Source organism: Mercenaria mercenaria, chromosome 19 (genome assembly GCF_021730395.1).
Source record: "Mercenaria mercenaria strain notata chromosome 19, MADL_Memer_1, whole genome shotgun sequence".
NCBI classification, from domain to species: domain Eukaryota; kingdom Metazoa; phylum Mollusca; class Bivalvia; order Venerida; family Veneridae; genus Mercenaria; species Mercenaria mercenaria.
This window is the reverse complement of record NC_069379.1, coordinates 15,462,705-15,490,100: the sequence shown is the minus strand read 5'-3', so window position 1 is coordinate 15,490,100 and position 27,396 is coordinate 15,462,705. Positions and strand designations below refer to the sequence as shown.

The 27,396-nt window shown below is 35.6% G+C and overlaps 1 protein-coding gene across 2 annotated transcripts; it reads left to right on the top strand.

The window, feature by feature from the left end:
* The first annotated feature begins 538 nt into the window (after positions 1–538).
* LOC123542645 (von Willebrand factor D and EGF domain-containing protein-like) lies at positions 539–27,088 on the top strand. Of its 2 annotated transcripts, XM_053531587.1 has the most exons (25): positions 539–687; positions 1,454–1,762; positions 2,609–2,803; positions 5,602–5,811; positions 6,046–6,063; positions 6,435–6,641; positions 7,021–7,227; positions 7,625–7,766; positions 9,104–9,206; positions 9,755–9,832; positions 10,291–10,509; positions 10,917–11,063; positions 12,040–12,057; positions 12,323–12,405; positions 12,857–12,920; positions 13,223–13,414; positions 15,142–15,359; positions 16,661–16,883; positions 17,634–17,783; positions 20,299–20,473; positions 21,601–21,788; positions 22,266–22,529; positions 23,363–23,474; positions 24,008–24,143; positions 25,386–27,088. In XM_053531587.1, the coding sequence occupies exons 1-25, from the start codon at positions 618–620 to the stop codon at positions 25,459–25,461; spliced, it is 3,804 nt and encodes a 1,267-aa protein (XP_053387562.1). In that variant the 5' UTR covers positions 539–617; the 3' UTR covers positions 25,462–27,088. The 2 variants fall into 2 exon arrangements, with proteins under 2 accessions (XP_053387562.1, XP_053387563.1); XM_053531588.1 differs by lacking the exons at positions 9,755–9,832; positions 10,291–10,509.
* The last annotated feature ends 308 nt before the right edge of the window (positions 27,089–27,396 follow it).

Sequence of the window (27,396 nt, the reverse complement as noted above, 5' to 3'; positions counted from 1 at the left end):
CAACATATTTGAAAATGACTGTGACTCACTGCAGACCTGGAGTGCCTGTATAAATTACAGACTCCGGTATATACTGGATTAAAGCAATTTGAATGAAAAGTATCTTTAAGGTATATTATTTGTAACCATGGTTATACTAACATTTAGTCAGTATACATATATAATATATACTAAATGAGGGGGAGGGGGGGGTTTGCCGTGCGATCCTGTTGATAACCACTTCCGGACATGCGCAGAAGACCGCTCCTGCTCTGCAATGAGCAATGCGCAACATTGTTTGGAAATAACATTGAAAGCAATCTAAGACCATGAAATAGATTAAACATCAGCTCATGAATTCCATTGTCGAATTACGATATTCGTTTATGAAATGTTTACCGACAATTCCTTTTCAACTTTTGAATTCTACTGATGTTATGTCGACTAGAAGCTTTCGTAGAATTGTCAAGATTGTTTTATTGCTTACGTCGTGACAGGTCTATAAAAGTTTGTTGTACCTCGATAAGACAGCATTTTGTTTTCTTACATTAAGTTGCAGATCATGTTAAGAATGCAAATATTTTTACGCAAAGAAAGTAATAATTGAAAATACTTAGCAATCGATTTGATCATCTGAGATGGAGGACCGGATAAAATATTTCCTCCACGTTAGTTTTACTATTCTGATAGTGTGTTACTTCGGAACAGGTTTGTGTTTGTGTTAAATCTATATGCTATATGTTTTTCATATTAAAAGAAAATATTCATATACCAGAAGATAATATTTTTCATTATCTTCTTTCTGTTATATCTATTATTTAAGAAATAATGTACAGCATAACCATGTTTAAAAATATAGAAACAATACTATGAGATATATGCTTGCGGAAAAATTTCACGAGGGCGTAGCCTGAATTATACAATTGCGTATAACCTAATCGTATTGTCAAGATATGTTGAACATGATTCTACTACATATTATTCTGATATGTAATTTATGCAAATAAGTAGATGAAATAAGGGAGCGCTGTTTCATTGTGTATGTATGACGCCATATATAGCAAGTCGACATGACGTCAACGCGTAACTGTTTGTAACAGTATTAAAATGCGCGAAGTAACACGTCCCGCATAGACGTCTAATGAGTTACTTTTGCGTCTGATAACCTAGACAGCATGACAATGTGTGACTTGAGTTTAACACCACTCAATTGTAAATTTCGATTATAAAACGAGTTCTATATAAAATAGTAGTTGCTATATAGTATCACTCTTACTGTTTCTCGGCCCATTGTATGGCGCCAAATGATATGTCAAAGTGACTTCAGATTGTTCGCTTTTAAACGGATTCATGCACGGACTTTTCATGTTAGCATCATGAATTATATTTACTTATCCATCAACATATTGTTAAAACTCGATTTAAATTTCTGTACTAACAAATTCCACTACAACAAAGTCTTCTTTGGATTCAGTGGTTTCTTATACATCGTCGCCTTCCACTGTGCAAACAACAGCTGTACCTTCTTCTGTACCATCGACAGTTGTGCCTTCCTCTGTGTCAATGACAGTTGGACCTTCATCTGTGCCAACGACAGTTGGGCCTTCCTCGGTGCCATCGACAGTTGGGCCTTCCTCTGTACCATCGACAGCTGGGCCTTCCTCTGTGCCAACGACAGTTGGGCCTTCCTCAGTTTTGTCTTCCGCAACGACAATGAAAGCGTTTACGTCAGCTGCAAATAAGTCAACATCTTCTATGCCATCTACAATGATGTCGACACTAGGTAATCAAAGGGCTTATTGAACGTCACTGAAGCTCTCAGCTAAAGATATAGAATTGTATTTTGCATAGAACTGTCATATAATTTACCAACAAATTACTAAGCTTGTTCGAATGATCTTCTGATATATGTGTAAAAGAATATGAATTGAAGAACTTTTGGAAGTAATCTGTGAGGAATGTGACCGCTTGTTTTTTATTTAAACAATTTGATTTTTCATTTAATTATATCCTATTAAACATAACATATTATAATAACCAAATGGCATACGACTTCAAGTAGTGAATTGCACATTTATGAAGTTAGCGACAGTTTCTGAAAGCGAGTGACGGGGAAACAAGCTTTGTTAAGGGAGATTCGGACAGAATCTAATTAAACAAAAAAGTTAAAAAGTTTAAACTGCATCGATGACCGGGGACCTTCGCGGCTGCGTTGTTAAGGTAGCTGACTTCAAATCATTTCCTCCTCATCGATGTGGGTTTGAGCCTCACTCGTGGCGTTGAATCCTTCATGTGAGGAACCCATCAAATTGGCTTACGGAAGGTTCTACCCAGGTGCCCGCTCGTGATGAAATAATGCACGGAAGGGCACCTAGAGTCTTCCTCCACTATCAAAGCTGGAATGTCGCCATATGACAATTGTGTCGGTGCGGCGTTAAACCCAATAATTTAAAAACAAATAAATAAATGTATCGATGACCTCTTTACTGACTCAGATTGTTGCAAGCCTTAGTCCCGCTGACATTCTGAATAGATGTTTGATGTATACGGACACATCATCTAGAAACATAAATAAAAAAATTAGACTATTATTCAAGCTGTTGAATTAAACTGTTTGCTGTGATTTTAGGGAGTGAAACTTGTGCGAGCCTCGACTATGTTTATAACGTAGGGAACGGCGCTTACTACACTTGGCATGTCTACAATTATAATTATGCATGGCATAACATGTCGTTTTGGGGAGGGCACTTGCAGATACCATGGAAAGAAAATCTTGACGATACATGTTTTTACTGGATTGACAGCTATTTCCTTACATTATCAGGTACGTATGTGATGATAGCATGAATTTAGTTTAAGTTAATTATTTCTACTAACTAGTAGTACTTATAGTTCGAGTCTTACTCGGGGCGATGCATTCTTCATGTAGGGAAGCCATCCAGCTGGGTTACGGAAGGTCGTTTGTTCTACCCATGTGTCCCCTCGTCAAATAATAATGCAGGGATGGGCACCTGGGGCCTTCATCAATCATCGTGGCTTGAAAGTCGCCATATGATCTATAACTGTGTAGATGTGACGTTAAACCCAACAACAACAAACAAAATTCTGTATAACATTAAGCAGACAATATGTTTATACTTACACGTGATTTTAGCCCGCCCGCTTAGCTCAGTAGGTAGGAGCGTTGGTCTACGGATCGCGGGGTCTCGAGTTCGATCCTCGGGCGGGGCGTATGTTCTCCGTGACTGTTTGATAAACGATATTGTGTCTGAAATCATTAGTATTTGTTAAGTTGTATGCAAATTAGTTTATGTCTGTACGTCGCAAATAAAAAAAAAGAGAAAAATAGCAACCACTTAAAGTTTTTTATCATTCCTATACCGATAAATTACTAATAGTTCTGGAACACTTTGTACTACTTTGTATGTTTACCTGGCGTGTATACTTTCTGACAATTCCACTTTTGGTTTGGATGCGCTAAAAAAAGCTCATATTTATGATAATTTTATCAAGTGAGATATACATGTCTCACCGATTGACGGTAGTATCAAATATTGGTTTTAGATAATCTACATTCTCCTCAGTGATCGCACGTTCTTATTGATAGAAACGGTATAAAGTAGATGCATTATTACAATCAACAACGAAAAAAGTACATAAAGTTTGATAAAAAAGTAATGAACTTAAGACAATCACAAAAGTGTCATTAAATTGGTATAATCATAAAGAACAGTGGTCTATGAAATTGAAAATACAAATTATACAACGTATGGTTATATACCTTTTTGTATATTTAAAAAAATATGCATTGCAAAGATAGTAAAGCACAGTACATATCTGATGAGTGGCTCCTCTATAGTTCTATGTTTACTCTTTCTACCCAAGATGTTTTTCTTGATATCTTACATTTAACGGGCATATATAGTTGACAATTGTCTTCAAACATGCGTAGTACAGTCCATAAAATAAACAAACGTGTTTGTAAGCATGGACGAATCCAAACGGAAGGGGAAGAAGCATTTTATAGAAATATTTCGATGGCAAAATACAATACATATCGTAGCCCTGACGAACCTATAAACCGGGCCAGTTTATTTTATAAGTACAATAACACGGCTGACTCATTTAAACGAGCTGTAAGTTATAAACTTGGTTGTATTTTTCCTGGTTGTGTCCGCTAGACTCCATGCTTTCTTTGATACAAGGGTTATTTAAATATGAATGCATCTAGAACGTTATCTCGCTCAATAATGCGAAAATCACGAGGAAATTAAGATTATTTAATTGGGTAGATAAACATTTTAGCTTTACATTGATACCACACCCATTAAAATCCGTTCACTTTAGCCTTGTCTATCGCTCGCTAAACATTGCCTACTCTTCTATACTAATACAAAAATGGTTGGAAGAAGGTCAGCGTACGCCGTTGAAATACGGCCCTATATTAAAAATCGTTGTATTCTTGGCATGTGGTGTTAAGACATTTTTGATGAAATATGTTCTGTTTATGGGCATAATGAAATGTCTTTTTCGACAGTTATTCGTTGGTTTAAGAAATTCAAATGTGGGCTATTAGTTTCAACGGAAAATGCACCACATGGCCGTCGGCCGAAAACAGCAACGTCTGCCAAGATGGTTGCCAGAGTAAAAAGAAGTAGTTGCTACTGATGCAAGATACACCGCTAGGCAGATAGCTAGTATGGCTGGCATCTCATTAGGAGCAGCTCATACAATTCTGAAACGTAATTTAAAAATGAGAAAGATCTGTGCTAGATTGATTCCCCATCTGTTGACAGATGAACAGAAAAAGGCACGCGTGCAATGCGCAAAATTGTTGCTTAAACAGTTTCCAGATTGCAATGCACGGTCTTTCTTAAATGTCGTCACTGGCGACGAGACATGGGTTCACATTTGTGAGCCCAAACGAAAGATTCAGAACAAAATATGGGCAACAAAGTCTGACAAAAGTCCATGCATTGCAAAGCGGACCATGAGTGTCAAGAAGGTAATGTATGCCATATTCTTCACAACTCAGGGTCCTGCCATTCAGGTTGCTGTTCCTAAAGGCAAATCCGTAAATGCGAAGTTTTACAAGAATGAAGAAATATTTCAAAAATCGAAGGCCCGCAACTGGTTTGGCCAATGTCAGATTGCTACATGACAATGCATCATTGCACAAGGCGTCTATTGAACAAGACTTTCTGAAGCAGGAAAAGGTTGCTGTGCTCCCTCACCCTCCTTATTCGCCTGACCTTGCCCCGTGTGACTTCTTTTTGTTCCCAAGGCTAAAAAATACCTTTCTGGTCGAAAATTTGTGCAGCGCAAATACCTCGGTTCTGCAATATTCCAGTGTCTTCACAGTATACCTAGAAAAGACTATGAAAATGCCTTCAAGGATTGGATTAGAAGACTGAAAATTTGCATATCTGTTGCAGGTGAATACTTCGAGGGGAGCAAGTAAAATTTTCATTGGAATCTATCAAGGATACATGTGCTTAGATGCATTCATATTTGAACAATCCTCGTACTACTCGTACTCTATTACTGGACTTTAATAGGTTATCTAATATTCCCTTTAAAGATCCTACTATTCAAAATTGCTGAAATGTATTATTTCTGCAGATAAACACAAGGACATTGCAGATATAGGAGAAGATATTTTGACATCAGATGCTTGTATTCTGAATCAGAATCAGACAGATAACTGTATCTTGGATGTTTCGGTTGAAATGAGGAAATGTAATGGTCATCTACTATACAGATTTCCTTGGAATTACAGTCCTACTGATGACAATGATCTTAATATATATTACAACACATATATATGTTTCGGTAAGAATGCATGGTCATACTTCTATTCATCGCAAATAGTAATTCCATTATACATTTCGTTTTAGATGCAAACAAAATTAAACTTAGATCAACTGTTTAAGTTTTTAATGAAAAAAACGCCACAGATAAAAATGTGTTCAATATCTGTTGTCAATATTGCTATCTTGTACACATTATGCTTGACAAAGTGAAATTGTTACAGTTTTTACTCCTTTATTATGGTTAAAATTTCAGAAAGAGAATATACAGACAGTAAGTATAATTTTATACCTTGATTTATGATAAAATGATTCTGATACATGTAACACCTTACGACGGACTTTAAATGTATTTCTTACATTTTACTAAAAAAAGTAAAAACAATTTATGAATAAAGAATGATGTGCTTTTAAGATTGGTATTTAAACAAATCATGTTAAAAGGTAAAACTACTTACCAGCTACAGTGTGCATATAAATCAAATAACTCCAGTCTTAGCACGGTCATATGGTTATTCACTTATCTCAAAAAAAGAAACTGCATCATGTATTATCCTGTACAGATATGCAACAATTGACCTGATTGTATTGTAAGAATTGTTGCAGTAGGAAATTTTATCTAATGTTTCAAAACTTTCGAAACAGCGTGTGAATCATCTGAATTTGTCTACACCGCTGGCAACATGAGCGGTCGCTTTCTAAATGTTTCGTATGGTGACACCCACTTTGGCTGGTTTGATGCCCATCGTGATGGAAAGCAGTATGTTTTGCCTTCGTTTGAAGATGTTGAAGATGTTTTTGAGAATTGTCTTCCCGACTACGGTTATTACTATGGCAGCTACTTCCTGAAAGGTAAGTGTTGAAACAGGAAAAACAGGAAAAAAATAGATACATGTATAATATTTTTGTTCAGACAAACGTTCGATGGGACAGAAAAAAAAAAATTTGACAAGGGTAATGTTTACAAGTAAATGTGTTTCTTGAGAAGCGTAACAGTTGTGTATATCTCCCCAACGCAAATTATTCGTTCGGACATATGTGTAAAAATCATGCAGAATAAGTTGACATTTCTAATCTGACATAACGGAAACTCATTTGCCTATAACTGATGTATGATACTGGACTACTAGTATTTTGTAGCTTTCTGAAGTTTAAAGAAACTTGATTTATAATAGTTGGGAAATTTTAAATGTTTAATTCTAAAATAGAATTTTTATTTTGTAATTTTCAGAAGGTATGCCACAAGATATAGGTGAAGATCCTGTTAGGCTCAGCCTGTGTAACGTTTACAAGAACTACTACGGTAACTATGACAACTACAATGAATATGAAGACGATTATTATTATGACAATAACTGTCATTCGTATGTCTATGCAAGAAAATGTCAGGGGAAAATACAGTTTGATCTACCGCAATACTGGGGACAATTTTGTTTCAGTAAGTAACAAAATGCTGTACATAGGTATACTTAAAAGTAAAGCAAAAACATCGTTAACAATATCATACTTGTTTATTGTAATTTTCTGCGAAGATATTTCATGCAATATCTCAAAATGAAAGTAATCATTCTTTTTGACAGCTAGATCTATAAAAAGTAATTTGGACAAATGTTATGCCTCCAATTTCGCAATTTTGCTTTAGCAATCATAAAGAATAAATATTTGCTTCTAATATTTGTATGTCTGGATGTTAGATTTATTGTGAAAGCAATATTCACTTATACATGAGTATTTGTAAGCGTTTTGTGTGATAAATCTCTAAAACGAATGATATATATATTGTGTAAGTGCCACGTTTTGGCGCGTATTTTATGCCTGGTATAACCTTCCTTCAGTTCATTATAACAAAGTGAAGGTATTACCAGAAATAGGCCACACAGAAGAAAGCAGAAATGATGGTACAAGGATATACAGTCCTTTCCTCCAGTTTAGATGTTCCTTCGAGATGGCCGGTACAACTGCGTACAGAGTCAACTGGTAACACTTTTTTCGTTCTTTTGCAATACGTCAATAATAATTCCTAACAATGTTAGTCGTTGCAGGTAAGGAAGTGTTACTACATCAAGATCAAACAGTGTCATACTCAATGCAGTTACTTTAACCGTTCATGTATATTTCTGTAAGATGTACATTTGGTTGTGCGCTTTGTTTCTAAGTTCATTAATAATTCAGAATTTAAATAATCTACTGTTTACTGTTGCTTTTTCATTTTGTTCCTTGTTTTAATGCCCCCGAAGGGAGGCATATAGTTTTTGAACCGTCTGTCTGTCTGTCGGTCTGTCGGTCTGTCAGTCTGTCGGTCCGTCCGCAATTTTCGTGTCCGGTCCATATCTTTGTCATCGATGGATGGATTTTCAAATAACTTGTCATGAATGTGTACCACAGTAAGACGGCGTGCAGTGCACAAGACCCAGGTCCGTAGCTCAAAGGTCAAGGTCACACTTAGACGTTAAAGGATAGTGCATTGATGGGCGTGTCCGGTCCATATCTTTGTCATCGATGGATGGATTTTCAAATAACTTGTCATGAATGTGTACCACGGTAAGACAACGTGCAGTGCACAAGACCCAGGTCCGTAGCTCAAAGGTCAAGGTCACACTTAGACGTTAAAGGATAGTGCATTGATGGGCGTGTCCGGTCCATATCTTTGTCATCGATGGATGGATTTTCAAATAACTTGGCATAAATGTGTACCACAGTAAGACGACGTGTCATGCGCAAGACCAAGGTTCGTAGCTCAAAGGTCAAGGTCACACTTAGATGTTAAAGGATAGTGCATTGATGGGCGTGTCCGGTCCATATCTTTGTCATCGATGGATGGATTTTCAAATAACTTGGCATGAATGTGTACCACAGTAAGACGACGTGTCACGTGCAAGTCCCAGTTCCGTAGCTCAAAGGTCAAGGTCACACTTAGACGTTAAAGATCATTTTTCATGATAGTGCATTAATGGGCATGTCCGGTCCATATCTTTGTCATTCATGCATGGATTTTAAAATAACTATGCATGAATGTGTGACAAAGTAAGACGATGTGTCGCGCGCAAGACCCAGCTCCGTAGGTCAAAGGTCCTAAACTCTTAACATCGGCCATAACTATTCATTCAAAGTGCCATCGGGGGCGTGTGTCATCCTACGGAGACAGCTCTTGTTTTCTATATATTTGTCTAATTAACCCTAGTCCTTTTTTACTCATAATTTTACGATATGCAATGACAGAACATGTAAGTATATGACGAATATACACATTCTGGGGATTTCCATGGGTATATCATAAAATTGCTCCGGGGATTATTATAGATGCGTTTCTACAGGTACATAAATGGAACACTATGGATGCAAACAGGGCCTTCGTCTGACGCGAACCATCTAGCACTCAAAGGGGAGGGTTTGAATGAGCTCAGACTTGGATACCAGGTATAGTAAATGCGTATGAAGGAAATTTCTCTTCAGTAAGAATGCATAGCGATTGTTCAATCGTCATTTGTGTATAATCAAACGTTCAGTGCACAATAATTACTGAGACTTGAGTGAAATGCATATGTCATGGACAATTGACATATGCATATGTGATCGTTCCAAAAATTGTACGGTACTAATATTTAAGATTTATCAGATGAGTAGCAATAGTATGAGAACATTTGTTTGCATTTCCTGTCGAAATCAAAGTACCTAAAGAATTTTGAAAATTTTTAATTTTTATCATGGTGACATATTTACAAATAAATGGATTTGATTACATCATAATCTAATAATGTGCTTCACCATTTAACTTGATTGCCACTCGTGACATTAGTGAAAAGGTATCATAATTTACGTGTAAATAAATTACACATAACTGTGAATATCTTAAGCTTTTGTTTTTCCTTTTCTATTATCTAACTATTTTCTGTTATTATCTGTGAGAGATCAACACAGTTTATATACATTTTGTAAACAGAAATTGAGCCTGTTCTTTCCTTCAGGTTAAATGTGGAGTGATATCAATAGGAACAAATGTCACAAGTGAAATATTCAGTGATGACTATTACACTGGATGGAAGGTAATTTTTTTTCTGTTTAAATTATTACATATTTATAATTTTGTATTAACAAATAGATTACTATTCTTTGCAATATCTGTATACATCGATTAGTTTTCTTTGCAATATCTATATAAATCGATTAATGTTCTTTGCAATATCTATATAAATATATTAATGTTCTTTATAATATCTATATAAATTGATTAATGTTCTTTATAATATCTATATAAATTGATTAATGTTCTAAATTGTTCTTTGCAATATCTATATAAATATATTAATGTTCTTTATAATATCTATATAAATTGATTAATGTTCTTTGCAATACCTATATAAATCGATAAATGTTTGTTTTTGCAATATCTATATAAATCGATTAATGTTCTTTGCAATATCTATATAAATCGATTAATGTTCTTTGTAATATGTAAATAATTTATTAATTTTCTTTGCAATATCTATATATAATAAATTAGATTTCAGATACATCAATAAAACTTAGCAAGAATAGCTATGCTATTGTTGAAGTGGAACAAACAGTGCCGCTAGGTTGTGTGCATACTGAATCTGGACAGGAAGAGTGCGAGGAAACGCTTTCACTTGTAGATCCAAACTTTGATCCAGATGATACTTGCAAAGCGGGTATACGTGTATTAAATGCAGACGAACAACATCTTTCATATCACAAAATAAAGGTTATTTCATTTTAGTTATTTTTTGCGTAATTATGACTGCCAATATTTCTTATTTTTGTTGTTGTGTGTGGTTTTTTTTTATTCAAATACAAATACAAACAAAAAAAAAACAACAAAAAATGACATAATACATGCTGGAATGCATAAACTGAATAATTATTAATCTGTTTCTGAGTTTCGGACAATGACAATGGTAACATGTTTATTGCAAAAAGCTATGATGAAGTTACTTCAGCTAGAATACCTCTTCAAAAATTGGAAAAAGGTCCTTTCATTTCTATGTATATGGCATATATATGACTACCAGTGTTTATACTGTATTACTGTGTTCCAAATATTGTTTATATTGCACCTATAGCTATCGTACGCGTTTATGATCTGGACATTAACTTTTTATTTGTATACAGAGTCTAAAACTAGGCGAGAAATGGGACGCAAACATGAAATACAGGTTTAGATTATCAACAATCGACCATGATTATGACGACAAGTTATATTTTGATATGAGTCTTCTAGTAACCAAAGCATCTGGACATACGCTTCAGGATACTGAGGTATTGTATATTGATCAAAGACCCGCATGGTATAATTATATATTATGGTTATATGTCACATATAGGATTAATCATGTCATGTACATTAAATTTCTTCTATGATTTATATTTGTCCAAATTTCATTTATATTTTTACATGTAGTAATCAATCTGAAAAGTGCATGTCAAAGTTTTTTCTACAGTATCAAGTCAGAGACACTGAAGAAATATTCCATACTGTATTCGCTGTTTCCATTAATTTCTGAAAATATTGTAATGTCACTTGATGCCGAGATTGTAAAACAAGTAAGAGCGCATACTCCTCAAACCAACTAAAATTACTAAAAACAATTTTCGGATATACCGATATGTATTACCCCATAGCGTGCTTACATGCTGCACATTATCAAGTAAAAAAAGGGCGTTCTGTGACCGAATGATCTTTTTACAGATTATAGTGATTGAGTCTTTTCATGACAGGTGATGCAATATTGCCACACCTCTCATGTCCCTAAGACATGACTAAAGCGGTATTAATCACCAGAAAATATTAACCCGAGTCCATTGTACAGGTGTCGCACAGCACTAACAGGTATGTGTAGGATAATGAATAAAATTCGTAAGAATGTGCTCTTGACATGTAGAAAGCAACCCAGCAAAGTAAAATTACCCTACACCTACCCCCACTACCGACTTAAATGTAACTCAAAATTGCGTTTGCTGTTTATGAAAAAAACGAATGTTTATATGAGTGTAGAGTGGTTATTTTTCTAAGGTCATGAAGGTGAACTGTGAATTGATCACAAAGACTGGAAATCCAACCATCGGCTTTTTTTTTTCTCACAACGTTCATTCTTTGTATCAAGATTTTTGTATTGTCACGTTAAATCATATCTAGAACAGAAATATGATATTCCTACTTTATTTTTGCTTAAAGTTATTGAAGTAATTGTATGATTAACATATTTCTAAACATGTTGATACTTCTATGTTTCAGATAATAAGCACAGTACAGGTAACCCAAATTTTCATATTCAATAGGTTAGACTTAAACTTTCCAGCATACAGTTTATGTTCTGTACACCTTTTACTGTTACAAAAATGTATATTTCATTTTAATACGCATTTAGATATTATATAAGACTCGAATAAAACGCCGACACTATATTAAACTGTTAATAAAACTTTTACATCAACCTAAATACTTTCTGTTAATATGTAGATAAAAACCTAAATAAATACAACGTAACTACTAATTATGAAATACATTTTGGGCAAAGGTTACTGTAACAGACTCAAGGTTACATTGGAACAAACGGTGCTATTCTCACAATGATCCACATATGCGAACTGGCGATGGAAGGTAGTACAATATAATATCCAATCAAATTTAGTACAGCTCTATGTTTCAACAGTAATGTGCTGGTTTTTACAAGTTTCATTACCACCATTGAACAGACTATCTAAATCCTAGTCAGATTCTAGACGATTTCTTTAAGAACACATATGTACAAGCTGACACAATAGACATGATTTACAGGAGTGGTCGCTGTTTATAATTCAATGATAATAATGATAAAGACATTAATTTATATAGCTGATAAAGTTTTGCTTAAGACTGGGCTTGGAGAGGAGGGTGTGATAATTGTTGCAAGTTTCATTACCACCAAGGAAAAGACCATAAACCATGTCTATTTTGCTTCGTTGTTGGCGAGACTAGGTAGGTGGGGGGTAAATGAATTATTATTTAGTCACAATTTCATTGGTCAAATAAATCGTTGTAAACCTTAGTTAAATCATGAAATCGATTGTAGGTACTATGGACATCAAATAGTGGGGAATTATATGATGTACCGAAACAAGGCTTACCAGTCAGAGGTATGTTGCAAATTGTTTTCTTTCAGAGTGAAAAATCATTATACATTTTTGTGTTTGTTTGAATACAAGAGGGCGAGACTTTTGGCTACATTTATCAGTATTGTTTATTTGAATATTCACTATGTAGGTTATCTCCGTATAAATTCCCGAAATGGCTACTTTATTGTTGTAACACAAAAATGTGGGGTACTTTTAAACGTTCTCGGTATAAACAAAAACTATCAAACATTAGATAAAATGTGCCTTACGTTGCTGCTTGGTTTTGAAGAACATCACAACTAATACATAAATATATATAACAGGTTCATGAATATACCAGATATTGCTGGGAAGGCTACAATTCTGGTCCAGTGTGTGCATGTGGTGTAGCAGTTCGATCTGGTGCGGACGTTTTTATGATCAATAGATGTGGCAACTTTACAATTCTAGACTTCCTTCAATGCGGAGATGGAGGCATCCTTGAAGTTGAACCAATTCATGGATACCGTTACAAGGTCATCGTACATTTTTTAGCATTTTTTCTCATTCGTCTTATACATTTCTATTGTTATTACTGTCACGGGTACCGGGCCACATTTTTCCATTATATCATATAATAGAAATTGTGCCAACAACCATTTTACCAACAATATGTCTTCGATACAACTTGTACAAAGTGCTTTCTCTTTGATTACCTTTTCGTTTTGCTTTTGTTGGGTTTAACGTCGCACCTACACAAATTTAGTCCATATGGCGACTCTCCAGCTTTGATGGTGAGGAAGATTTCAGGTGCCACTCCGTGCATTACTTCACCAAGTGCAGGCACCTGAGTAGAACCACCGACCTTGCGTAAACCAGCTGGATGGCTTCCTCATATGAAGAATTCAACGCCCTGAGCAAGTGATTTGAATTCAGGGACCTTAACCACTCGTCCACGGAGGCTTTCCCACTTTGATTAACGTCGAGCAGATTAAACTGTCCTGTTCAATAGGTAGAACTATATTGCACTCGTCTATTTATGGTGGTCCACATCCGTGTTCGCGCCCCAATTTGGGTAAGTTGTAGTAGGTAATCCGTTATCTCCGGAAACACTTGTCGCAATGGATGGAACTTCACATATTTTTTCCACTATGTTCAACTGACTTGCATTGCACACGTCCCATAAATCTGTTGTGCCTTTTCATGATACTTTACCCCATTTCAGACTTAGATATTTTTAGGGGTTGCAACATGTATTTATTCTGGTACTCGAGAACTCGCCGATTCTTTCGATCGAGTACTCGGTTACTCGTTAAACGTAACCGGAATAGGTGAGATTCGATCGCATTTTCGAAGTTAGTGGCAAACTTAATGTACGGCAAACTTAATGTACTGCTAGAACAGTAACAGCAAAAATGAGATAGTGCCATAATGGTGCTTCTTTAAGGTATAATATACATATACGAAAACTGAGTAAATTTTGATAGGTCATTTAATATTTTAATTATTCTATATATCTTTATTCTATGTTAAAAAACGCTAAGCCGAACTTCTGGAGCGAACTGCGAAATCAGCATTAAACTGGACTTACTTCTTTTAAATTAACAAGGATATATTCTTTATGATATACCGCTAATTTTAACGTTTGCACATAGGTGTTGTGTGATTTTCTAATTGTTTATTATACAAGTGGTACTGCAATGAGCGGCATTATTACAATATACAGTGACCATGCGTGCCACCTGTCAGGGGTCGTAACTGACCATAGTGCATCAATTCACACCTTCGTGTTTGTATAATCTGGGTAATTGATCGGAATGATGACAGATAGACACTTTGGTGTCTTTTAAACGGCCTCGTTAAAATTGACTAGTCTAAATTGTTTTTAATCTTTTTAGTACACGATTACTGACTTTCATAATCGATACTTGGAACATCGAGCGAGTACCCGGGCTAACCGGTTAAACATTGATATCCCTATGATTTTACATGAAAGTACTTCAGTACCCACTAATGGGAAAGGATTGAAACTGCACGTACTTGTCCATTGTGGTAATTTGATAAGCACTGTACAAGTTCCATCATTCTGTTTAACTTTGAAAAATAGAGCCTTTTTCGACTTTTGTTTTCATTCATTTAACTTATTTTATTGACAAGGCTGTTGGTAAGTCCAGCGTTGATGTCCTCCGACAGCTCCTATCTTTCATGAAACGAACCAATGAACATGCATATTCATTTGCCTTACTTGCAATGTATTCTACAGGTGACAACTCCGATTGGAACAATCGTTATCATTAATCTTCATAGTTGGGGAAAGACTCTTGATATAGATATATATTTATCTGCTAAGGACTTTGGTAATATAGACGGTCTTTGTGGATATTTTGATGGGAATCGTAATAATGACTTCCGGCACAGGGATGGCTCAGAGTCTGCAATTTCAAATGGATACTATTATCATGAATTTACAGAAAGTTGGAGGTAGAGTTTTTAAGGTCTAGTTTTATTACATACCATTGCATAGTATATTAAGAAACAGGACATACGCGTGACCAAACGTACTTAATTGCTGCTACTGTAGAGAGTAATATTCCTCGTTGCATAAATGTATGTGTGTGTGTTCGGGTTTTACGGTTTTTCTTCAGTCATATGAACAGCGGTGTCTGTTTGCAGCAGTGAGCACAATGCTCAACCTTATAGTGCTACCTTACTGAAATATTACGTCGTAGACACGTGACATGGTCATCCGCCCAGTCACATTATACTGATCGGGATGACCAGTCCTAATATTATCATTTCAATGCTTAGAACCAAGCAAGGAAGCTGCTAGTACAATGTTTACGCCTTTGGCAAGACGCGGCGACATATCGAACCTATGGCCTCCCGCACTTGCAGCGGGCGCTGTACCACTAGGCTTCCGAGGCAGTTTCCGACATGCATGAGGTGAAAACTAGCTATTAAAAGTGAATCCTCTCATTAATATTCTTTTTAATACTTTTGTCAATTAACAAGGTAATATTTTCATTCAGACATACTCCTAAATGGTCCTAATTAACAGAAAACAAGTACAATCAATTTAAATTAAACACTGAAAATACTGTAATGCAACAGCCCCGTAGATCTTTCTCTACCATTTTATAACTAGAACTACGCCTATCAGTTAGTTGAGGCAGTTAGATGCCACAGTACTTGCTTGTGTGTTTGGGTTTAACGCATTTTTCAACACTATTTCAGTCATGTAACAGCTGGCAATAAACCTATTAAGTGTTCCTTGAATCTCTCTGTACCAGTACAAACCTGTTCTCCGCATGTAACTGCCAATTTCCACATATGATTCAGAGGTGGAGGCCCAATGATTTCAGACACAATGTCTTTTATCAAATCGTCACGAAGAACATACAACCCGCCCGGGGGTCGAACTAACGACCCCGCGACCCGTGAACCAACGCTCTCCCGACTGAGCTAAGCGGGCAGGCTCGAAGCCACAGGAGCCAACATTCGGATACAATAGCAGATAATGAAAGTAGGCCTAGCTGTTTAGATATTTGGCTTTAAAAATGGTTACTTTGATTTTCTTTGTATTTGAATATAATCCTGTTCATCTAGCTGGCATTAAATGAAAGAACATTATAGGAGCTAAAATGTAGTGTGCTAAATGCCTTTAGTCAGTCTTTTCTTAACGTTTAATGTTTTAATAACTGAAAATGATAATCATCAAAAATGGTACAATCTATATTTTAAAACGCCCTCTGTAGTGCGTAGCAACTTTTATTTTATCATAGGCTTTTGGATGCGGAAAATTTCTTAAAGAATGCAAATCGTTCATTGGAGCATTGGGATGAAAACAATGGAGGGACTGCAGGCCACCCATGCTTCAAACCAGATTCAATAACAAAGAATAAGTGTTTAGTACAGCGAAGAAAAAGGCGTGAGGCCGCGTTCCGGTTTGAAACAGAATCAACAAGACATGGATTTATGACAAATGCTGAAAGCAAACGAGAAAGGGTACTTATTTTTTTAATGCTAATATAGGCTGATTAGGACAATAAACATATCTGCTTGTGTTGTTATTGCTTAATACGTGTGCAATGTGTTTTATAATTTGCGTCTGTTTCAGACACGCACTTTTTTCTTTTCTAGTTAGTCATTACATTTCAAACTTTAAGATAAAAAACATTGTTATATGCCGAAATCAGTGCTACCAAATATTATGCGTCATTTTAGTGAACTCTTAAATTGAGAGCTGGTTTCAAACGTATTTTCTCTTAATAACTTATTCTATGATTATATATTCCCCTCTCTTGCTTGTCAGTTTGTAATACAATCAAAACAATATTAGTTTTGTAGTACGCTAGTTATTTAGGTTAGAGTTACTTACGTTCAATTCGCGACTTACAAAACGTGTTCTGTAACCAACTTAGTTGGGTAGTTTTTCAGATAAAACTTCAGTAGGTTTTTTTTGTACTCAGAATTAACCTATAGTAGTTTGCTTTGGTTCATGTAATCGTATTAAACAATCTATAAGCTACAACAGTTCTGCACTCAGCCTTCGACGTGAATATCTATGGCAGTATCATTTACATGAGCGTCTGCTTGTTTAGAAGAACGATTCACATTTGGTGTTAGTGTTCTGTGTTATCTGCAAGGTTTTCTGGCTGCTTGTGATTGGCAGCATGTATTCATTATTTTCCTAATGTCATTTTCGAATTAGGTAACTTTATCCTTTGTAATGTTCTTACCAACGTTTAACTTCAGAGAAGTACTGGACAGGACATAACAGAAGAAGAAGCAAGAGCACTTTGTAACAGTTCAATATATGAAGCACCTGCCGTTCGGGAATTTTCGGATAAACTCGCTGACGAAGACCCGAAAGTTGTTCTTACCCAATGCGTGTATGACATCGTTGTAAGTAATTTGAAAATTGATATAGACTACTTGGGACTGCTGTATACATGTATAGAGAATATTATGTTCCTTTCATATAGAGACCGCCTCGGTAGCCTAGTGGTAGAGCGTCCGCTTTGAGTGCGGGAAGTCGTGGGTTCAATCCCCGGCCGCGTCATACCAAAGACGAAAAAAATGGTACTAGTAGCTTCCTCGCTTTGCGCTCAGCATTAAGAGGATAGTGCTAGGACTGATCAGCCCGGTGTCAGTATAATGTGACTGGGTGGGGTATCATGCCACGTGTCTACGGCGTGATATTCCAGTGAGGCAGCACTATAAAGTTGGGCATTGTGCTCACTGCTACAAGTAGACACCGTCGTTTATATGACTGAAAAATTGTTGAGAAAGATGTTAAACCCGAACACACACACACACCTTTCATATAGATATAAATTTCTTAGGTAATTGGAAGACGAGCTTTTTCAATTTTAGTTTTAAGTGACAGTAGATCTTACCCTATGTTCTGTTATGTCAAAGTCACACATACGGCGCGGATAGCTACGTCTAGCCACGGATAGAAACGTAGTGACCCGTATTGATCCGTTACGATCCGTACCTGAGCCGTTCCTTAAATTAGTAACCCGTATAAGTCCGTAGCAATCCGTACGGCTCAGGTACGGACCGATACGTATTACTACGTTTCTATCCGTGGCTAGACGTAGCTATCCGTGCTGTATGTGTGACTGGGGTATTAGTCCTACATTCTCATTTATAATCATTTCTAATTAAAGTTAGTCGCCAGCTAGGAATGTGTCTGTCTGAAACATCAATTTAAAGTTTAATACGCCACTTACGTATGTGGCCAATATACACAGCCAACATATTTTGTGTTACATGTAGTTGTTTTAAAAATGTTGACATTACAAATTAAAAGAGGAAAATCTACGACTAACCTAATTCTTTGCGTCCGACTTTCGAAGTTCAGTTGCAAGTCGGAACGCCGCTTGACAGAAAAAATAGATAACCGTTTACTAGAAGATCTGGTTAGTGACATTCCTGTCCTTGATTTAATCCTGCAAAAACGCTACGGTTGATTCAGTTTCAGTTTCTTTAGTCTTTTCGTTATAAGAACTTATTATTTAAATTGTAAATACAGTAAGCGACAGTCCCATATACCAAATAAAAGCTCGTTTATAGAGACCATTGCATATGTATGTCTAAAGTGCTAGTAGTTGTTTAGATAAACAAGATAGAATACATAAAGTTTTATTTTCGTCACTGATGTAATAAAGCAAATTTTATTATACCTCAAGATTTTGCCGTTCATTTCGCATGAAGGTAAGATCAATTTACTTACAGATCAGAGCAACTGGTATTTGTACAAACTAGATGCATTTCAGTTTTTAGTTTGAAATTGTGATTAATTATGTTGTGCTCTTCTCGTGAACGTTTTCGCGTATATTTTGCTTAAAAACCTCATCAATCATTTTATTGCGTTTTTTTATTTTCTTTAAGTTAAAAGCTTGCAGAAATGTATTGATGAATATTTCAATATATAAATTGTAACAGATACAAGTTATTTATATTGTCCGAAGTTAGTAATAATCCGAAGTACCTAAATTTAAAAGCGACGAAACAACCTTTAAACATGAACAATATTATATTTAAAAAAATGACAAATTAATACCTGAAGCCAAAATATATCATATCCTGACGCCGAATGATATTTTCACTGATCCAGGTATTTCCCAAAATTGGATTTATGTGAAGTAATAAACAATTCGTGAGCGCTAATATTACAGTTTAGCATCCAAGGACGATTTTCGGAATACGTCTTTGACCCATTATTTGTTGAAATGTAATTTTCAGGGAATTAATAAAATTCAAACTAGTATTCTTAATAAAACAGTAGTGAATCTTGCTAAAACATTTTCTTGTACCTGATTGCTTGGATACCATGTCAATCAAGAGACCACTTGCATTAATGTATCACTTTTTCATTGCTTCTTTTTGTTGTTAACGAACAAATTATATTGCATTAAAAGATATCTTTTTAGAGAGGCTATGGATGTAATGTTTTTAAATTATATTCTTCTGTATGTTTTTATACCATAAGAAAAACGAATATTAGAAAGCATGGGGGAAATGCAAGTGCCATAAAAAATAAATTTCATTCGAAGAATCCCTAAGACATTTTCACATGAAACAAGAAGTTATCATGATATTTCCAGAGGAGTATCAACGCAATCAAGTTTATTTGTCTGCAGGTCGACAAGAAGATGCTTAACTATGTATAAATTTCAAAGCAAGGATATGCCTTTTATTTTTCTTGTGTTTTTTGATAAATATGCAATTGTTTTTCATAATGTAACTGTAAGACCATTGCGGCCATTCTCTGAATGTTTTACAAAGAAAACGTGTTTGAATTAATATATATAAGAGGGAAACGTGTTTCAATATTAGCAAGAAATTGTGATGTTTCCCTTATACTTCATGTTTTTCAACTTAAACGTATTTAACTGTGTTCTAATTACAGCACGGAAACGACACTGTGTGGGCAGAAGCTCACGTGAATGCCCTTAACAACATAGTTGCGTCAGTAATTAGTCTTAACCCTGTGTTTGCTGCAAACAATTCCGAATCAGTTAAATCATTTCTTTCACAAACGTGCTTGAATAACTGCAGTGGACATGGAGAATGTTCCGAGACAGGTAATATTCACCTACAAAATACATTTTTCGATACAAGTACAGTCAAACCTGTGTTAAAGACCACCTCTAAACAGAGACCACCTGGCTCTAAAGACCGAATGTGTTGTTTCCCATTTTAACATGTACAGTGTATTTTAACCTATGAATAAAGACCAATTCCCAATAAAGACCATATTTTTGGCTCTCGAATGGGTGTTTTTTATAGACAGGTTTGACTGTGCATGTAATATATTTACTTGCAAATAGCGTGTTTCGATACGTGTAATATTTCGTTGTAAATAACGGGTAATATTCACCTGCAACAACCATGTTCCGATACAAGTAATATGCACTTGCAAATAGCACGATATCTACTTTTAAATAAATATGTTCCAATACAGGTAATATTCCCTTGCAAGTAGCATGTTCCAGATACAGGTAACATTCACCTGTGAATCATTTGCTTTGACAGTGGTAATTTTTACAAATGTGAGAGATATGAGGAGAATAATGCCAATAGCGCTGCGTTGAAAAGGGTGGCAGTTTCATTTAGAATCACGTGCATTAGGGCATTATTGATAAACATGTGCAGTGCATACGAATAAATTACCATTTAAAACACACAGTCCTGTACAAACCTGTGTCCGATATATACATTTGAATAATCAATAACTCTCGAGACAAAATTGGTCTGGAAAAGAAGTCTTCCCTCATAGCATTCATTTACCTCTTCGACCCATCTTAAGCCCGCCCGCTTGGCTCAGTAGGGAGAGCGTTGGTCTACAGATCGCTGGGTCGTGAGTTCGGTCCTCGGGCGGGGCTTGTTCTCCGTGACTATTTGATAAACGACATTGTGTTTGAAATCATTAGTCCTCCACCTCTGATTCATGTGGGAAAGTTGGCAGTCGCTTACTGAGAACAGGTTTGTATTTGTACAGAATCCAGGAACACAGGTCAGGTGTTACATGGCTGACATACTGTTGAAAAACGGTGTTGGACCCAAAACAAACAAACAACCCATATTAGCAAGACAAATGTGACAACGTTTCTACGACAATTTCTTTTTAATTATGCAAAAAAGCCTTTGGTCGGTACATAATTTGCTATAATTTCTAATAAACATTAAGCTAAAATTTCTATCATTTTAGGATTGTGTACATGTGAAGGGATTTTTCGTGGCCCTGACTGTGGGATTGACCTTAGAATCCCACCAGTCATATATGATATACAAGATGGCGGAATGTGTGATACTGCTAACGACGATGAATGCAATTGTTTTGTTATCAGGACAGATAACATATTCGAAGGTTTTACCTACGAGATAAGTACATATGAGGTAGTAGTTTGCTTCAGTTCTTTCATTGGTTGCTTTTCTAGACTAAAAGTGCGAGTTGTTTGACCCTTAGGTTTCATTCTTGTTTCTCTGTTTTCTTCATTGCGTACCTAAGTGTATGATTTAAGTTTTCCTTTCTATATTCATGTATTACTAGAGCATTTTTGTGTTTTTGCATGTTGAGAGCAACACGCGTTTCACGATTCGTCTAATGAAGATTACAATGTATTTTGTTTGCTTATATTAATATAGGCCTGTACGGGTCCTTACCCTAAGTGTATGTTTATAATTCCTAAAACATAGCACTAAAGCAAGCGTTTGATATTTTTAATGCCGTTTGTGTAAATCAGTAGAAAGTGCCTTATAAAACCCTATAGTCAGCGGCATTTTGTATAAATCAATAAATCAACCCAAAGCTCTGGACATTTCAATTTAAAGCTATCTCTACAATTAATTTCACATCTCAGTCTTTCCTTTCAGTTACTTTTTGATGGCACCAGAAAACAAATAGGCCAGTCTGTCAATGTGGGTGAGTATGAGGACATTTTCACGGGTGTTTGTTGTGCCCCTGAACAACGTAAGAAACGTTCATTCGATGACTCGTCGGATCCTTCTATAATGATGTTTGACGTTGTAATTAGTAACGATGGAAACAACTTTGGACAGAGCAAGTCTGTGTATGTGTTTGACTCCTCTTGCATACATTTTGAGCATTCGGGCGGAATCATGACCATTGTTCTGAAGGTAAGTAGGAAAACGTAAATGTTTTCAGCGTAGTGTTAAATCTTTCTTTTATAGCATCACTGTGTGTGCTATCGATCTAATTAATTAAAAACTTTGGAACGGAGATGTTCTATAATGGTTTATTTAAACTATCTCAGACTTCTATGTGTGATAATGAAGATAAATACAACTGTCAGGAAGTTCTGCTTTCATCATCATACTTACAAAGTAGGATTATACTGCCAGGAACCATTAGACACTTCATATGCAGCCAGTGTCAAACATATCAAATAGCCCATGGCAACCATTATGGAGGCTGTAGAAAAGTATAGCAAACATGTTGCTTTAAGTATCCATCAAAAGGTTAATTAAATGTATGTGAAAAATATGAAGGGTGGGGATGGGCTAAATCAGGAAAGAGGAGAAAGGTTTTGTAAGACTTTGGAATGCATCAAAGGCGGACATAAAAACTTGGGGAGTGAGGGAAAGTAACACAATCAAAAGAAGACAATATACTTAACATATTAAAAAAAGACGAATAAAAGCAAACCTAAAATAGGGGCACCCCCTATAACGGTAAGTAACATAGTATATAAAGACAACTTGGAAAGTAAAAGCATTTGAAGTCTACAAATTACAGACTTTTCCTATTTTCTACTACTTAGTGTAAACAAAATAATGTGGTTCTTGACGTGAGATAGACTTTATCACTGGTGGCTCAAACGTAGCCATAAAATGAAAACTACATGTACTGTGTTGTATAGGTAGATGTTTTACCAATTTAAGTAAAATTCAAAGGTGTAAGTATGTTTTTCCATCAATATCAAACGTTGTTTTATTTGACATTTTTGTAGGACGGATATTGTTTTATTGGCGGTGCTTGTGTTGAGCAAAAGTCTACTTTACAGACACCATCCGGGTGTTATTTGTGCGAACCCAAGTCTATCCCGTATGCTTGGACACATGGTAAGTATACTCATAATGTCCGGGGACATTTTGTGTATCTAGAATCTTTTAATATAGATAATTAGCTATTTATTAAAAATAAGATACACCACATCACATTGATAAATACTTTAATGCTAATATGGCCAATTTATTACATATTTCAGCAAAGATGTGTTGAAGGTTTGCAATATTCAGTTGCAGTTCCAATATGTAAAATCTAAAATTATTGTTTCTTACATGTGTAAATTTTGTTTTTGTTGTGTTTAACGTCGCATCATATGGCGACATTCCAGTTTTGACGGTGGAGTAAGGCCCCAGGTGCCCCTCCATGCATTATTTATTCACGAGTGGGCACCTGTGTAGAACCACGAACCATCCGTAAGCCAGCTGAATCGCTTTATCACATGAGGAATTCAACGTCCCGAGTGAGGCTCGAACACACTTCGGTGAGGGGCAAGTGATTTGAAGTTAGCAACCACTTGGCCCCTTGTATGTGTAAAGTCACATGTTATATTGCAGTTGTATGTGTAAAATACGATCTTATGTTGCAGTTTCATGCGGTGGAGATAACGTTGGATTGGCAACTTCTACACTGATTGCCGCCATAACAGGTTCTGTCTTTGCTGGAATTATTCTCACGGCAGTAATTGTGTATGTACGGTGCTTCAAGGGGTCAAAGAAACGACGGTATGTATGTTACAACTGGTTTACTATTGCACACTATCTTATTCTTACTTCTAAACTTCTTAAACACAGTGTTTGTGATATGATAAATACTTAAATGTTGTCTCGTAAGTATTATTCACCATCTAAAACAGTAGGTAAGAGCGTTGGTCTACGGGTCACGGGGTCGCGAGTTCGATCCTCGGGCGGGGCGTATGTTCTCCGTGACTATTTGATAAACGACATTGTGTCTGAAATCATTAGTCCTCCACCTCTGATAATTCATGTGGGGAAGTTGGCAGTTACTTGCGGAGAACAGGTTTGTACTGGTACAGAACCCAGGAACACTGGTTAGGTTAACTGCCCGCCGTTACATGACTGAAATACTGTTGAAAAACGGCGTTAAACCCAAAACAAACAAAAACAAAATCACCATCTAAATATTACATTTATAATCTATGATCGTAAGAGAAAATACAAAATGTATAAAATATGACTACATGTACATAACTCCTTTTAACTTCCTCAATCGCCGCTCCATACGTTATGCTTATGATCGCTCTATAGTTCAACATTAAACTTTTGCTAGGCCTTTGTCAGAAATAAAATGAAATTTTATTTCCGATATTATGTAATAAAATACGACGTTCCAGTCAGTTTTGGGCTAATGTCAAAACTTGTAGTAAATGCATAACATTTTATTTTTGATGTCATGTTTTATAAATTCTATCAATGAACTTGCAACGCAGCAGTCAAAACTATCCTGCCAATAAGTGTCTGTTATTATATAAATCAATTTTCTTCTGTAACCTGGGTTCCAGATTTGTACAGCAATACTAGTATATTGGGATTACATACAAAATACACTTTCCACAATTACACGCTGAGTTCATGAGTGCCTTTTAGAGCGGAATTCCTAGTGGACCCAAGATGATATTAGGCAATTTCCGTGAGATTTTTCACACCGTGTATCCTGCAAAGGCTTTCTTTTGTGGTCCCAATCACATTGATTTTCGTACCTGTCTAGAAATACTTAAATCGCATACGAAGAACACGTAATCAAAAGGAATTTACCGAATGTCATTATAGGTCATTACTCTAAATAAGGGTGCTATCAAATGAAGGTGCTCACTTAGTTTTAAAACAATTAACATAAATCTTTAGAATTGCCCTTTTTAAATTTCTAACATTTAAATTATATTTCTAAATTTATTTCGAAAGCATCAACAATGCATTGTCAGATTCTGTTTTCTTTCCTTAAAATAGGACTGTAGAAGACATACCATCAAGTCAAGCATACTTGTCACCTGGGCCAGCAAGGGAAACATGGGGGCAGAAGTAGATTGTCTACTACATGAGAAGTGACTGAGTAAATGTGACGAAATTCGGCGTTGTCGAATCTGCCGGATTGAAAACTTTTCTGTGTGTTTAGTTTGTTTGTTACTTTTTTATCATGTTGTGACTGATGAGAACTGACCATAATTCGCCGTTGTCGAATCTGCCGTATTGAAACCTATTTTTGTGTTTATTGTGTTATTTACTTATTATGTATGAATTGTAAATCCCTAACATTAGTTTTGATGTTGAAGGTTGTTTTTGTGATTTTGTGTAATGTCTCAATATGTAGTTGTAATTGACACTTCTTGAATTTTTTTACTCTATAAACAGAACATATATTTCAAATATTTTTCATTTTGTTTTATTTTCATTCTATTTGAGCGACCGATTATTATTCCACTAGGTAATACTGGACACACCATTAGATGATTTGCTTATCATATGATACAGACTGAACCTACCTAAACGAATCTAATCTAATGTAGTAAACTTAGGAGCAATATGTAAAAATCAGTGATAATACGAGAAAACAGTGCGGAGTGGCCAATACCATCCTCGCGGAAAACTCGTAAGCATGATTAAATACGTTTCACAAATAGAATTTATATTTGTTATGCCTGTGTGTGTTTGATATGGAACAGAAGCATCGCTTTCCTGTTCATTACTTTTCTTCTTTCACTTCACACTGTTTGACACAAAAGGTGAAAAAGAATTCGGATAATGCTTATAGTTTAAACCGGTATCTGTTATTTTAATCCTGTCACTTTTCCAGCGTTTCCAACTCGGGAAAATATACTGCCTAGCTTTTAAGCCTACATTTTGATATGTGTAATATTCATGGTTGGCTATTGTGACGCCTTCATGTCAGATTGTCGGCATAAAAGAAAGATCTGATTAAGGCTTGTCAAACATTCTTATATTTATCTGTAACGGTCTGATCAATCGTGTATTTGCTTCTGTATTAAACTCCTTGAAATTATGGCAGGTTAGCTCTAAATTGCTATAAAGTAAAACAAATCATCCAGCGTTCTTTCCACCTACCTACGAAATAAAATCTGAAAAGGAGATCCTATAGAAGCATCAATAACCAGGCAAACAGTGAAAATTGCAGACTTGGTATTTACACTACCGTCCATGAACAGGCTCAATCAAACCGAACCTGCAACATTTTTGTTTTTGTCGTGTTGTGCGACCTGTGAAGTTTCTCCTTTTCTATTTTAATTGAGTGTTCATGAGCAGTAATGGAAAATGCAACACTTTCCACGCTTCTTAGCACCAGCTTAAGCAGTAATCAATCTTCGAAACTAAATGAGTTGAAATCAATGATCCCGAAGGACCAGAAAAGACTTTTTTCGGTTGTCAAATGTTTTATTTTGCGATTTTATCTACAGTTGTATCCATATTCTTAGATGATAGCGTAAATTATTTATTTAATGTTAACAATTTATGAGTAAAATAGTACAAAAGTAGTGCGATCATTTTCGTTGAAGCTTCCATTTATCTCCCTTTAAGTCTTGATACATAGTGCCGATGTTTTAAGTAGATGTAATAGAAATATTTTTTCTGGTTTTAAAATGTAAAATAGTTAGTCAACATGAAGAATAAAAGATATGATCAAATAAACTGACATTTAACCGACCATTAATTTACTCGTTTAGATTGGAAAAACAGAGACATTTTAATTAAATTATTGATGAATTTAGGATAGAGGACCCGACTGACAATCGGCAATATCTGTGGCATTACGTAATTACCTCTATGATTTCGGCAAACAGAACTGATTACACCAAACAGGAAGTGACTACTCAGTGTTACATTTTAAAGTAGTCAAAAATGTAGTTCCGTGCTCTTAATGAAATCTGGTATAATGAGTAATATAAGTACGAACTTTGCTGCAAGATGCAGCAAAAGGAAACTACTCACCAAACAAAGCAGTGTA